The sequence below is a fragment of the Lolium perenne genome, chromosome 1 (genome assembly GCF_019359855.2).
Source record: "Lolium perenne isolate Kyuss_39 chromosome 1, Kyuss_2.0, whole genome shotgun sequence".
NCBI classification, from domain to species: domain Eukaryota; kingdom Viridiplantae; phylum Streptophyta; class Magnoliopsida; order Poales; family Poaceae; genus Lolium; species Lolium perenne.
The window spans coordinates 155,336,864-155,350,340 of NC_067244.2; the positions used below are offsets into that span (position 1 = coordinate 155,336,864).

A 13,477-nucleotide genomic window follows, 5' to 3' on the forward strand; every position below is an offset into this window, starting at 1 on the left:
TAAGGTGCGGACACTATTAGTATACTATGCATGAGGCTTGCAACTTGTAAGATATAATTTACATAACACATATGCTTTATTACTACCGTTGACAAAATTGTTTCTTGTTTTCAAAATCAAAGCTCTAGCACAAATATAGCAATCGATGCTTTCCTCTTTGAAGGACCTTTATTTTACTTTTATTGTTGAGTCAGTTCACCTATCTCTCTCCACCTCAAGAAGCAAACACTTGTGTGAACTGTGCATTGATTCCTACATACTTGCATATTGCACTTGTTATATTACTTTACATTGACAATTATCCATGAGATATACATGTTATAAGTTGAAAGCAACCGCTGAAACTTAATCTTCCTTTGTGTTGCTTCAACGCCTTTACTATGAATTATTGCTTTATGAGTTAACTCTTATGCAAGACTTATTGATGCTTGTCTTGAAGTACTATTCATGAAAAGTCTTTTCTATATGATTCATTTGTTTACTCATGTCATTTACATTGTTTTGATCGCTGCATTCATTACATATGCTTACAATAGTATGATCAAGGTTATGATGGCATGTCACTCCAGAAATTATCTTTGTTATTGTTTACCTGCTCGGTACGAGCAGAAACTAAGCTTGGGGATGCTGATACGTCTCCGACGTATCGATAATTTCTTATGTTCCATGCCACATTATTGATGATATCTACATGTTTTATGCATTCTTTATGTCATATTTATGCATTTTCCGGCACTAACCTATTAACGAGATGCCGAAGAGCCGATTCTTGTTTTTTGTTTTTGGTTTCAGAAATCCTAGTAAGGAAATAATCTCGGAATTGGACGAAATCAACGCCCAGGGGCCTATTTTCACACGAAGCTTCCAGAAGACCGGAGAGCTGACGAAGTGGGGCCACGAGGCGGCGCCACGCTAGGGCGGCGCGGCCCAAGCCCTGGCCGCGCCGACCTGGTGTGTGGGCCCCTCGTGACGCCCCTTGACCTGCCCTTCCGCCTACAAATAGCCTTCGTCGCGAAACCCCCAGTACCGAGAGCCACGATACGGAAAACCTTCCAGAGACGCCGCCGCCGCCAATCCCATCTCGGGGGATTCAGGAGATCGCCTCCGGCACCCTGCCGGAGAGGGGATTCATCTCCCGGAGGACTCTGCACCGCCATGGTCACCTCCGGAGTGATGAGTGAGTAGTCTACCCCTGGACTATGGGTCCATAGCAGTAGCTAGATGGTTATCTTCTCCTTATGTGCTTCATTGTCGGATCTTGTGAGCTGCCTAACATGATCAAGATCATCTATCTGTAATGCTATATGTTGTGTTTGTTGGGATCCGATGGATAGAGAATACTATGTTATGTTGATTATCAATTTATATCTATGTGTTGTTTATGATCTTGCATGCTCTCCGTTATTAGTAGAGGCTCTGGCCAAGTTTTTGCTAGTAACTCCAAGAGGGGGTATTTATGCTCGATAGTGGGTTCATGTCTCCGTGAATCTGGGGGAGTGACAGAAACCTCTAAGGTTATGGATGTACTGTTGCCACTAGGGATAAAACATTGATGCTATGTCCGAGGATGTAGTTATTGATTACATTACGCACCATACTTAATGCAATTGTCTGTTGTTTTCAACTTAATACTGGAAGGGGTTCGGATGATAACCTGAAGGTGGACTTTTTAGGCATAGATGCATGCTGGATAGCGGTCTATGTACTTTGTCGTAATGCCCAATTAAATCTCACAATACTCATCATATCATGTATGTGCATGGTCATGCCCTCTCTATTTGTCAATTGCCCAACTGTAATTTGTTCACCCAACATGCTATTTATCTTATGGGAGAGACACCACTAGTGAACTGTGGACCCCGGTCCATTCTTTTAATCGAATACAATCCACTGCAATACTTGTTCTACTGTTTTCTGCAAACAATCATCATCCACACTATACATCTAATCCTTTGTTACAGCAAGCCGGTGAGATTAACAACCTCACTGTTTCGTTGGGGCAAAGTACTTTGGTTGTGTTGTGCAGGTTTCACGTTGGCGCCGGAATCCCTGGTGTTGCGCCGCACTACATCTCGCCGCCATCAACATTCAACGTGCTTCTTGGCTCCTACTGGTTCGATAAACCTTGGTTTCTTACTGAGGGAAAACTTGCCGCTGTACGCATCACACCTTCCTCTTGGGGTTCCCAACGGACGCGTGCTGTACGCGTATCAGCGCGCTAGCGTGGAAAAGTTGTGGGTTCCACGATAATCTGGATAAGTGGAGACGTGTCCACTTTGGGGAACCAACAATGGCCCCACTAACGGTCAACTTACAGGGATTCCTCCCATCCAAGCTCCTTGTGAGGTTTCAGACAAGGGCTTGAGGAAAACTGAGAAAAAACTAAGTGGCTGGAGAAAACTGAGCACAACTAAAAATCCGAGGGCACGGAAATAGAAAGCCAAGTTAGAAATAAACACAACTCCAGTGGTAGCCCTTCTCACCGATATATCTGGTAGCAATCTTCATCCGCCATTGAAAAGGACCGACATAATAGCGGCGATTCCAATAGAGGAAATTGCACATACCAGTAACATTTGGGGCAGAAGTTACACAGACCAGCAACTCAAACTTGTTTTTGCACGGACCAGCAACTCTAGAGGTAATTCATTGCACAAAGCTCTAATCATCAGATTACACAGGTTAACTGGATATTTGACAAATTACGCTCACCTTGAGCTGGCCTGGCTGCCATCGTGGCTTTACCTGGATTGGTCAACATGGAGCTGGATGAGCGAACCAGCTTATTCCGTCAGACAACAATATGAGATTTGTAAAAAAGTATGACAGTAACAATTTGGGGCCCATAGCGGCTCCGATAGCGATTTAGGTGCCGGGAGAGAAATTATGCTCACACCGGCGTGCCCCAAACGGTGCCGGCGATTTTTAGAATCCAATAGAAGCGCCGGCAGCCACGTATCGTCCCTTGGCCAAGGGCGCGAATCGGACGCGCCAGCGCCTCGCGAGGCTGAAAATTTTGGGCGTGGGAGCCGCCTGTCAGCCAAAGATCCCAAAAGTCGATGCCATCATGGAGTGGCAGGGCCAACGGATTATCGGCACATTCAATTTTAACCTAACCGTCGTCTACCTCGCGACGGGAGTTATTGGCGTGCAGCGGTGGTGCAGTTTTCGCAGACGCGCAGCGAACTATCCCGTCACGCCTAACTCTCCGTGACGGCGTTAATGAGCGCCACCGCTCCCCCGCCTCCCCCCGGTCTATAAAAAAAGTGCTCTCGCATCGTCCCTCCCATACAAACCTTAGCGCCTCTCTCCCCAACCCTAGCCGCCACCATGTCTGGTCGAGGCCGAGGTCGCGACCGTGGTCGTGGTCGTGGTAGAGCTGCACGCTCGCCATCACCTGTGATGCCGTCATCTTTATCGTCGGATCTGCAGGAGGAGGAGCAGCGAGTGATGTTGGGACGTGATTTACGATGCGCGCGGCAAGATGTACCTCCACATCGGTTGGGAGAAGTTCGCGCGCTACCACCACGTCAAAGTAGGCTTTGTGCTCATGTTCTCCTACCTTGGCGAGGGGGACATGAGCGTCAAGGTGTTCGACGAGATGCGCTGCCGCCAGCACTACCACGGCGACAGCGCAGAGGAGGACGATGACTGAGTGTTTTTTTCTTCGCAGCGAAAATAGGCACACATGTTTTATATTTTTCAATATTTTATCTTTGTGTCAACCATGTTCAAACTATGTATTAGTTTAGACAGCCGGCTCTCCTTTGTTGTCCATGGGGAGCAGCATCCTATCACGGGAGAAGCTGGCTCGGCTCGTCCAGCTCCACCTTGACCGATCCGGGCACACGAAGGCCACGATGGCAGGCCACATCAGCTCAGAAGGTGGGCCTCCTTTGTCAGATATGCAGTTAACCCACGTAATCTGAGGTTTAGAGCTTTGTGCAACGAATAACATCTAGAGTTGATGGTCTGTGCAAAAGCAAATTTGATTCGCTGGTTTGTGCAACTTCTACCCCAAGTGTTACTGATATGTACAATTTCCTCATTCCAATAGCCGCCAGGCTGCTACATGCCTACAACCGTACAACGATTGTTCTCTTTATGTTACAATGCCACAAGACAGAGAAGATTAATTACCCTGCTGCTGGCCTCTACGACGCGTTGCTTTGACCGATCAGAGAAAAGCCAAAATCAACTGATGCGTCGTGTGGGTAGCCACTATTCTATAACGTTGGATCACAAAATTGCACAGCTGGAATTTCAGCCATGGAGCTGCCAATATTTTTTCTGGACTACGCTTTCCAGGATTTTAATTCCAGGTATTGTTCGCTTCATTCTTTAATCTACTAGGGTTATGGAAAAAAATTATCGGTGTGCTATGTTCTCATTATGCAAGTTGATGCGTACTCTATAGCTCTCTGCCCCGGCCGCACATAGTTGTGATGTCTATTGCTGGTAGCTAGCGTTCCGTATCGTCCACCTTGCCGGCTCACCTCTGAATGCCATTCTGAACTATTAGAGCATCTTGGCTGTGTTCCCCAAACTATCCGTTAAAGGAGTTTAGGGCGTGTCGGACATTTGACCTCCCTAGCTGCGCATCCCAAAGGATGTTTTCATCCGGTGCCTCGAGCTCATCACTGCTACACAGTGGACGCTGCGTGGACGCCGGATAGAACGAAAACCCATGTTGTGCGTGGTGGACCTGCATCGTCAACGACGCAGAGTTAACCCGTCGCCTATCTCTGGTCAAGGGCATAATGGTTGTGCAGCTTTCCCAGCGAGCCACGTCCTTTCCCCAGGCGGCGTAGCGAGGAGTCGCGTCGCACATGGCCGCGTGGGCATCGCGTCAGAGTTAATTGCGACTAACCTCTCCACGCCGCTTCGGTTGCCGAAGGAGAACACGACTTTCCGGCGACTCCAAACCATTCGCGTCGCTCCTTCCCACACTCAAGACATATCGAGCAGCAGCTGCAACATCCTCGCCGCCAACGGATTCAGCGGTGTCAGCCTCACTGTCACCAGGCATGGGCGTTGTACGATGCGCGCTACCCTGTGCCGCCGGACATGCGCCTGCCGAGCAGCGGGGGCTAGAAGATTGTCGTCAATGGGATGGGCGTCCCGCCTGCACCCGCGCCGGGGACTGACCGGTTGTTCGACAAGATCAGGGCTCAGCGGCGCCGCCTGAGCCCGAAGGAGCGCGCGGATCCCACCTGGACCGCCAGCGACAACGACGGCTGGTGGGTGGACTTCTTCGCCACGTGTCGCGAAGAAGCTAGACCAATATATGTGATTATGTGGTCTTGGTTTTCCACGGCTCCTCAAATGATGAGTCGAGTTGCAATTACCCTTAAAAAAACTAAAATTTGACAAATAACTAGTGTTTGATTTACAGGGGAACTGACTAGAGTACATATCTCGCCCAATTTTTGTTGTACCTAGCAATGATCCATTTATAGCTATTTCATTGTTGAAGGAATTGTTAGGAGATTACTTGGAGTTTCCCCGGTGGTGAAAATCCATGATCCGATTTTGTGGCTAGATTAGACGATGCCCACTTGCACCGTTGCTTTTAATCTCGAGACATCGCTGATGAAGAACCTATTGAATAGTGTCTGTGTGTGTTACCAATGGTGGTCGTTGTTCTATACTGCGAGTCGCTGATCAGTTTGGCAATGTCTTTTTTTTTTCTTTGTACTTTTTTTCTTTTTCGGAATATGTGCATCATGCATCCTTGATGTCTAGAGTACTTATTGCACTATATTGTCGTAGAGGCAAGGTTTAATTGATATTCTGATTGTGCATCGTGCATCCTTGACATTCTTTGAACTGACTGATATATACTCCTCCGTCTATTTTTTTTTTTTCGAGAACCCGCAGGAGATCTGCGCGCTATTGTATTAAGCTTGAGAAGACGGACGAAAGAAAGTCCCATACAACATCATTACAACTAAGAAGGCGAGCCCTTCTTAGCACCACCAGCTCAGCCGCCACTTTGGGCGACTGATAACGGCCAAAGGCCGAAGAACACACTATGGCACTACTCTCACGACCCCACCTCTACAATCTAACCAAGCCCGCCACTCATCCATGATCAAGCTCAAGGTCGCGGCAGCGGTAGATCGGTGCCCCTCAAAAACCCTAGCATTGCGCTCTAACCAGAGATACTGAAGAGTTAGCATGATGATGGAGTTGGCTTTTCTGCGGTCGGCTCGGAGGAAAAGGCCAGAAGCGTTAGACCACCAGTCATTGAGGGTGGCGCCGTGCCATGGCAGGATGTCCGGGAGACCCAACCGGGCGACGAGGCCAGACCAAACCTCCCGAGCGAAACTGCATTGCAAGGAGAGGTGATCTAGGGTCTCGTCCGCGGCACCGCATAGCGGGCAAAGTGTATGGGACGGCAACCCCCTTCGGAGACGCCGATCAGCCGTCCAACATCGCCTCCGCAGAGCGAGCCATGCGTGCATCTTGAATTTGAGAGGAGCAAAGGAGTGCCAAACCAAATTGGCTCCGGTCAGGCCGACGGTGCCATGAAACAACATGCGGTATGCTGTTTTGGAGGAGAATTGGCCATCGCCTCGCCACTTCCAAGAGACCTTGTCCACGCCCTCATCGTCATGTCCATGGAGCGGTACGGCCGCCACTGCAGCCCACAAGCGCAAGTATTGGACCACCACCGGCACCGATAAAGCTCCTGAGATATCAGTGGCCCAAGAGTTGTCGAGGAGGCCGATCCGAACCGAACGCCGGCAGCGCACAGCCGGCCTCACGAGGGGAAGGAGGTCCGGCGCTATTGCCTCCGCCGTAAGCCCTCCGATCCAGGGGTCCTGCCAAAAGAGGCTGGACTCCCCGTTCCCAAGCTCAATACGCACGGAGGCGTTGAAAAGCGCAACGCAGTCCTTGCCGACGTTGACATCGAGGCCCGCCCAAGGTTTCGGGGCGCCAACCTTGTTGAACCACAGCCACCGCGTGTGCAAGGCTGTGTTCATGCGACGCAGGTCGTGCAGCCCCAACCCTCCAAGGCCCTTGGGTTGGCAAACTAATCTCCAAGCCACCGGGCAACACCCCCCTTTTGCGTCATCGGTGCCGGCCCAAAGAAAACCCCGACGGATTTTGTCCACCGCCTTGAAGAACCATGGATCAAGGTCGAGAGCGAGTAGCTGATAGACGACAGACGCCCCCAAGACCGCTTGGACGTAGACGAGGCGTCCTTCACGTGAGAGCAACCGTGCTTTCCAAAAAGGAAGCTGATCTGCGAGTTTGTCGATGGCGGCGTGGAGCTCTGCTTTCCTGGGCTTGCCGATGGAGAGAGGTAGGCCTAGGTATCGGCAAGGTAGATCTGCCAAAGGGCAAGGCAAGGCCGGCTCAATCTCGTCCAAGATTTCCGGAGGGCACCGGATGGGAGCTGCCGTGCTCTTGGTGTTATTGGCTCTCAGCCCGGATGCACCACCAAAACAGTCCAGCACGGCCCATATGGCTGCCAACTCAACCGTGCACGGCCTGGCGAAGATGACGACATCATCGGCGTATAGAGATAGGCGGTGGCGCAGCCCAACAGAGGAGAGATCCGTCAGGGCCCCAGCCTGCTCAGCAGCTCGAAACATGGAGGAGAGGACATCCATGGCGATGACGAACAGCAAGGGGGAGATTGGGTCCCCTTGCCGCAATCCACGGCCATGGCTTAACGCGCTACCGGCGAAGCCGTTGACCAGCACCCTCGTGGTCGCCGATCGCAGCAGTAGGGTAATCCAGCTGATCCACCTATGACCAAAACCTCGCTGCCGAAGGACGCTGATGAGGAAAGGCCAAGAAATGCTGTCAAACGCCTTGGCGATGTCGATCTTGAGCAGCAGCGAGGGAATCCTCTTACGGTGGAGCAACCGCGCAGACTCCTTGACTAAGAGGTAGTTGTCCTGTATGCATCTGCCACGGATGAAAGCCGTTTGGTTTGCATCTACAAGCTCAGCCATCCGCGGTGCGAGCCTCCTTGCCAGAACCTTGGTGAAGAGACGCGCGAAACTGTGGACAAGACTAATGGGCCGAAAATCCTGTAGGTCCACTGCGTCGTCCTTCTTAGGGAGCAGGGTGATGAGAGCCCCATTGAGATCACCAAAGAACTGGTCCCTGCCAAGCCAGAGGGCATGCATAGCTGCCATCACATCCACCTTGATAATGGGCCAGCAATGGCGGTAGAACTCAGAAGTGAAGCCGTCTGGGCCAGGTGATTTGTTCGGCGGCATGGCACGGATTGCCTCCCAAACCTCGTCCTCAGTAAAACGGCCCTCAAGCGCGGAGAGATCCACCGGCAACAGGCCAGCCGCCTCAAGGGAGATATCGTGCTCCCGGGGCTGCGGCTTCCCTAGCAAGTCCATATAGTAATCCGTGGCTAGAGAGACCTTGCCATCGAGGTCAGCAGCCATGCGATCGCCGTGCCGCAAGGCAATGGATGAGCTATGCTGCTTGCGGGACGTTGCCAGGATACGGAAGAATTGCGAAGAGGCGTCCCCTTCCTTCAAACCAGCCACCCTCGCCCTCTGCCTCGCGATGGTGCGTTGTAGGGATGCAAGACCAAGGACCTTGAGCTTGAGCCCACGTCGCAGCCAATGCTCGGCAGGGGAGAGCTGCCGGCTATCTTGCGCCACGTCCAAGCGCAATATCACCTCGTTGGCAAGGAGGATGCTATCGCGAACCGAACCTACGCGGCGATGGCTCCACCTTGACAAGCCGCGACTAACCCATAGCAACTTAAACCCAAGCCGCCGCAAAGGATCAGCTGGCACCCCCCGGCTGCGTTGCAGTTCCACAAGGTTTGAACCTCTTCCTGGAAGCCGTCAAGCGACAACCAGAACCTTTCGAAGCGGAAGCGCTTTCCCACTGCCAACTCGTCCGCTGTGGTCATGAGGATGGGACAGTGGTCCGAAAGGGAGGAGGACATCACCGTGAGGGACGCATCTGGGAAAATCTCATCCCAATCAACCGAGGCGAACCATCTATCCAACTTGACAAGCGTCGGGGATGAGCGCTCGTTACTCCACGTGTACTTGCGTCCGATGAGCGTGGATTCCTTGAGCTCCAACTCATTGAGACAGCGGCGAAATTGCCCCATCGCTCGACGATCGAGGACGGGAGTGCTCTTGTCCGCGGCCGAGACAATCATGTTAAAGTCTCCGGCGATCGCCCACGGACCGGCGCATGCCGCTCGAATGGCTCTCATCTCATCGAGGAAGAGAGGCCGCAAGTTGGCGATGGTTGGTCCATACACCGCTGTAAGCCACCAGGCCGGCCCATTGGCCTGCGAGATCTCAACGGAGACAGAAAAAGAATCTACCCGGCTGCGCAGCACGGTCACGTCTTGCGACGCCCAAGCAACAATCACACCTCCGGCGGTACCCAACGCAGGCAAGTACGCGAACCCGTCGAAGCGGGGCCCAAAGAATTCCACTATATCAAAAGCGGATACATGGTGGAGTTTTGACTCTGAGACACACACCACGGATGCCATCGCATCAGCTACCGCTACACGCACCGCAGTGCGACGCGCAAGGTTATTGAGGCCCCTCACGTTCCAAATGGCAAGGCGCAAATTTTGCACATCCATTGAGGACAACCCACAAGGACCACCAAAGACAGGCGCTAACAGGTGCTTGCCGCGGCCACCGCCTCGTCAAGGCTGGCACCGTCCATAGAGCCCAAGCCGAAGAGCGCAGCGATGGCGGCGAGCTGCTCCGGACCAAGTGGTGACTCGAAAATCTCAGCGTATTCCTCGAGCTTCCTTGGCGTCAACCTTTCCTCCTCCCCGCAGACACCTAGCTTTTGCATCAGCACTCTCTGAGCACACTTGATGGTGGACATGGACGTTCCCTTTCCCTTGGCCGCGAGACGGCTGCTGTGGCGCGTGGACTGGTGGACAAGCGGGAACAAGCGACGCCGGACAAGCTTGGGGTCTGGCAGGGCTAGGAGCGGATCCTCCAAACGCTGTTTGAATTGGCGCAGAAGGGCAGTGAGTGTGTGCACGTCGGCCTCCTCGACTGCTGCAGCTGCAGGCGCTGCGTGGCCCGCTGCATGGCCATCCGACGGTGGGGAGGCGCTGTTCGCAGAAGCCACCCCATGTGAGGGCTCACGCGTAAGTGCAGCAGGGGAGGTGGGTCTGCTTGCATGGCCATTGGGCAACGCATGGGAGGCGGGTCCGCTTGCATGTCCATTGGCGCCGGACACAGCGGCCTGCGTGCCTGACATCGGGGTCTGGAGCGGAGACCAGTGCGACGTGGCTACGCGGTCCACGCTGCTCCCTCGTGAGCGCCAGGAGAGGAAGGCCGGAGAAGCCGCATCCACCTCGGGGCTGGCCCTGCGGTCCGACAGGAACGCTGCGGCGGCAACTAGGGCCTCTCTGTCTCCTTGCAGACAACCAGGGGAACCCGCCGCACTTGCGCTACAGGAGTCAGAGCAGCAAGTTGTGGGGGAAGCCTCCAAATACGGGTCAGCTCTCGCAACGGGAGCCAGCAAAGTTTGCTGCGGGATCTCGCGCGAAGAGGAGCACGCGCTGTGCAGGTCTCGAGCCTCGTGCTGTGGCCCGTGAGGCGTGCACTCACGCCTACTCTCCGGGCCCACGCGGTCAGACCGTGCTGCTGCAGCGCTGACGTCAGCCCTAGGTCCTCCGCCGATCGCCGTGGTCGCATGCGAAGACTCCGGCCGCCACCTGCCGGGGGACGCCGGCTCTACCGCATGGCGTCGTCCAAGCTCCTCCAAAGGCGGAGCGACGGTCAGCACGGCATCCTCAGGACCAGCCGCGCGACGTCCCCGCCGACGCCTGGGCGCACGTCGTCGTCGTCGACGTCGGGCAGGCTCACCAGGTGCTGCGCCGCCACCGCCCGAACCCGAAGCGCCCGCAGCACCTCCACGTTGGTCGCCGCCATCACTTCCAGACGACGGTGGCCCGCCCACAAGCCAGCGAGCGACCCAGAAACGCACCTTGTACCAAAGCATACGGGGCGATTCCGATCGTGGCCTGCGGCGGCCAGTGGCCACCTGCAGCCTCAGGCTCGAGCCCGGCTCCGGCACGGCCAGCCAGCGCACCGCCGGAATGGCCGCAATATCATGCGTCCAGAAGGAGAGGCGGAAGCAAGACATGTCGCTGCGCGACGCCGTGGCAGGATCGATCTCGTCGATAACCCCAGCACCCTCCAGGAGCTTGCTCGCCGTGCATTCGGCCCACGCATGCCCAGGGATGCCGGTGATCTCGAGCTCGGCGAGGAACGGGGCTTCCCGCAGGGCTGCGCCAACCTGCCTCGTCCACGGCTCCAAGTGGAGCGTGAACTGCGGCGTTCCCACCGATTCTTGATGGACGATGGCGTCCCTCACCTCCACGGAGGCGCACAGCAGCAAAAAATCTGCCGGTTCGAACGGCCTGATGGAGAAGGCGCTCGCCGGCAGGTTCAGGTAGGCGCGAATCTCCGCCGCCGCGATCTCGGGCGTCATCTGGATCCGAGCTCCCACCACCGACACCATGACTGTGCGATCCAGGTCAGCTTCGAGCTGCACCATGCTCAGAGACGGCTGGACGTAGCAGACATCCGGCCTGACAGTGGCAACGACGCGCGGCGCACCAGCCGTGGCTGAGGACGAAGGAGAGGGCGGCGCAAAGGGTGCAGAGAAGCCGACCGCATCCGAGGCGGAGGCGTCCCCTGCAGCGCCGTCATCCCCAGAGGACACCACATCACGCCAAGAACGGACGGGCGCAGCAGCTGGCAGAGCCGGGGCACGCCGGGCAGAGACGCCAGCGGCTGCCACGACCGGACGAAGGGGCGGCGGCGCCTGCAACGGAGGAGAGGCCTCCGGAGGGCTGCGGGGCCGCTTGCAGTCCTTGGACGTGTGCGCCGAGCCACCGCATCGCACGCACAGAGTGTCATTGTGACACTGCGCGGAGATGTGGCCTTCCTCGCCGCAGTTGTAGCAGCGGCCGTGCAGCGTGGACGGGATCCTGGAGGCGTTGGCGCCCGGCGGTCTGGATGCGGGGAGGATACGGCACTCGAAAGCAGGGCGGGCCTGGGCGCGACGCGAATTCCGCGCACGGCGCGACTCCTGCATGCGCCAAGGGCGCCCACCGTCTTCCGCAGCTTCTGTACGCGCAGCAACCGGCGCCGTCCTGGAACGGCTCGAGCCAGCTCCAGCATCCCAGCCCCTCGACCCCAGCTGGTGGCTCGCCGGAGCGACGACCAGAGAGCGAAGGGGAGGCGGCGGGGGGGGGGGGGGGCACGGGAGGACACGGAGTCGTCGCTCCGGTCGGAGTCGGAGAGGATGACCCTGCTGGCCATACCGGGGAAGAACTCTAAGGGGAGGACAAGAAGGGAAGGAAACCGCCGGCGCCGGGCGGCGCACGACGGCCGCGCGGAGGGGCGCTCTGCGCTCCTCACTCACGCTCACTCGCTCACGCTCACTCGCAATATGGGTCTATGAAAGGATGTCTCAACTTCAGATAAATTTGAATGTATCTAGATACTAAAATGGGTCTAGATATATCCAAATTTTGACAAAGTTGGGACATCCTTTTATGGACGGAGGAATATATCAAATTATTAATACAAATTAATTATGAAGTGTACTTATATGGTTGTTTGCAAAAGGAAAAAAATAGTAGATGATTACTAGAATTCAAATGTGGAAGTGGGACAGTTCCACACCTCATGAAATTAACAAGGAAGTACGGAAATCTCTTATTCGATGCCCATGCAGCAGTACGTACGTCCGCTAATGGGTTGGGCAAGTGAAATCGGACGGGCACGACTTGCCGCAGTGGTTCAGGAGGAGGGTGATGTCCGCACGCACGTTGAGGTGGACGATGCCGAGGATGTTGGCCTTGACGGCGGTGCAGAGGCAGACGGCGGCGTCGAGGTCGACCAGCCCCTTCAGCAGCGGGCAGCACTCGTCGTACGTCGGAACGCCGACCTTGAGGCCGACCAGCCCACCGAGCACGTTGGCGCACACCCTCAGCTTGAGGGCGTCGATGGGGCACTGCCCACCGCCATGGCCATGCCCTCCTCCTCCATGGTACGGTGGCGGGACGACGACGGGTGGCGTCGGCACCACGACCGGTGGCTGGCAATATGGTCTGCAGCCGTGCACCGCGACGGCAGAGAGGAGGCTCATGGCAATGAAGAGCGCAACCTTGGATGCCATCGTGATCGTGTGTATATGAGTTGCTTCTTCTTTTGCTTGGGTAGTGGTGCAATGGGATGCAGGAGAGGCTGAAGGGTGTTGTATTTATAGCCCGGTGAGATCGAGCTGTTTGGCGTAGGAGCTTACGTATACGGTATACCTGCATGATCATATGCGACCATGTGTGATTCGATCGGTTCCAAGACTGCTTTGCATGATGCCAGTTGTTTTAGAGAGATGGGACAAGAATTTGGCATGGGGGCATTGGCATGGACTCGTGCTTTTGTTTTGTTAATTTTGGCGATAGGGCGACAAGTTGAGCAAT

At 55.0% G+C, this 13,477-nt stretch overlaps 1 protein-coding gene across 1 annotated transcript; it reads right to left on the reverse strand.

Annotated features, from left to right (window-relative positions):
* Window positions 1-12,560: 12,560 nt before the first annotated feature.
* On the reverse strand, window positions 12,561-13,240 carry LOC127308612 (cortical cell-delineating protein). Its single transcript, XM_051339480.2, has one exon. The coding sequence runs from the start codon at window positions 13,171-13,173 to the stop codon at window positions 12,745-12,747; it is 429 nt and encodes a 142-aa protein (XP_051195440.1). The 5' UTR covers window positions 13,174-13,240; the 3' UTR covers window positions 12,561-12,744.
* Between the last annotated feature and the right edge of the window lie 237 nt (window positions 13,241-13,477).

What these genes read in the sequence shown, in the direction of transcription:
- LOC127308612 (XM_051339480.2), bottom strand. Translation starts at nt 13,173, where the DNA reads ATGGCATCCAAGGTTGCGCTCTTCATTGCCATGAGCCTCCTCTCTGCC.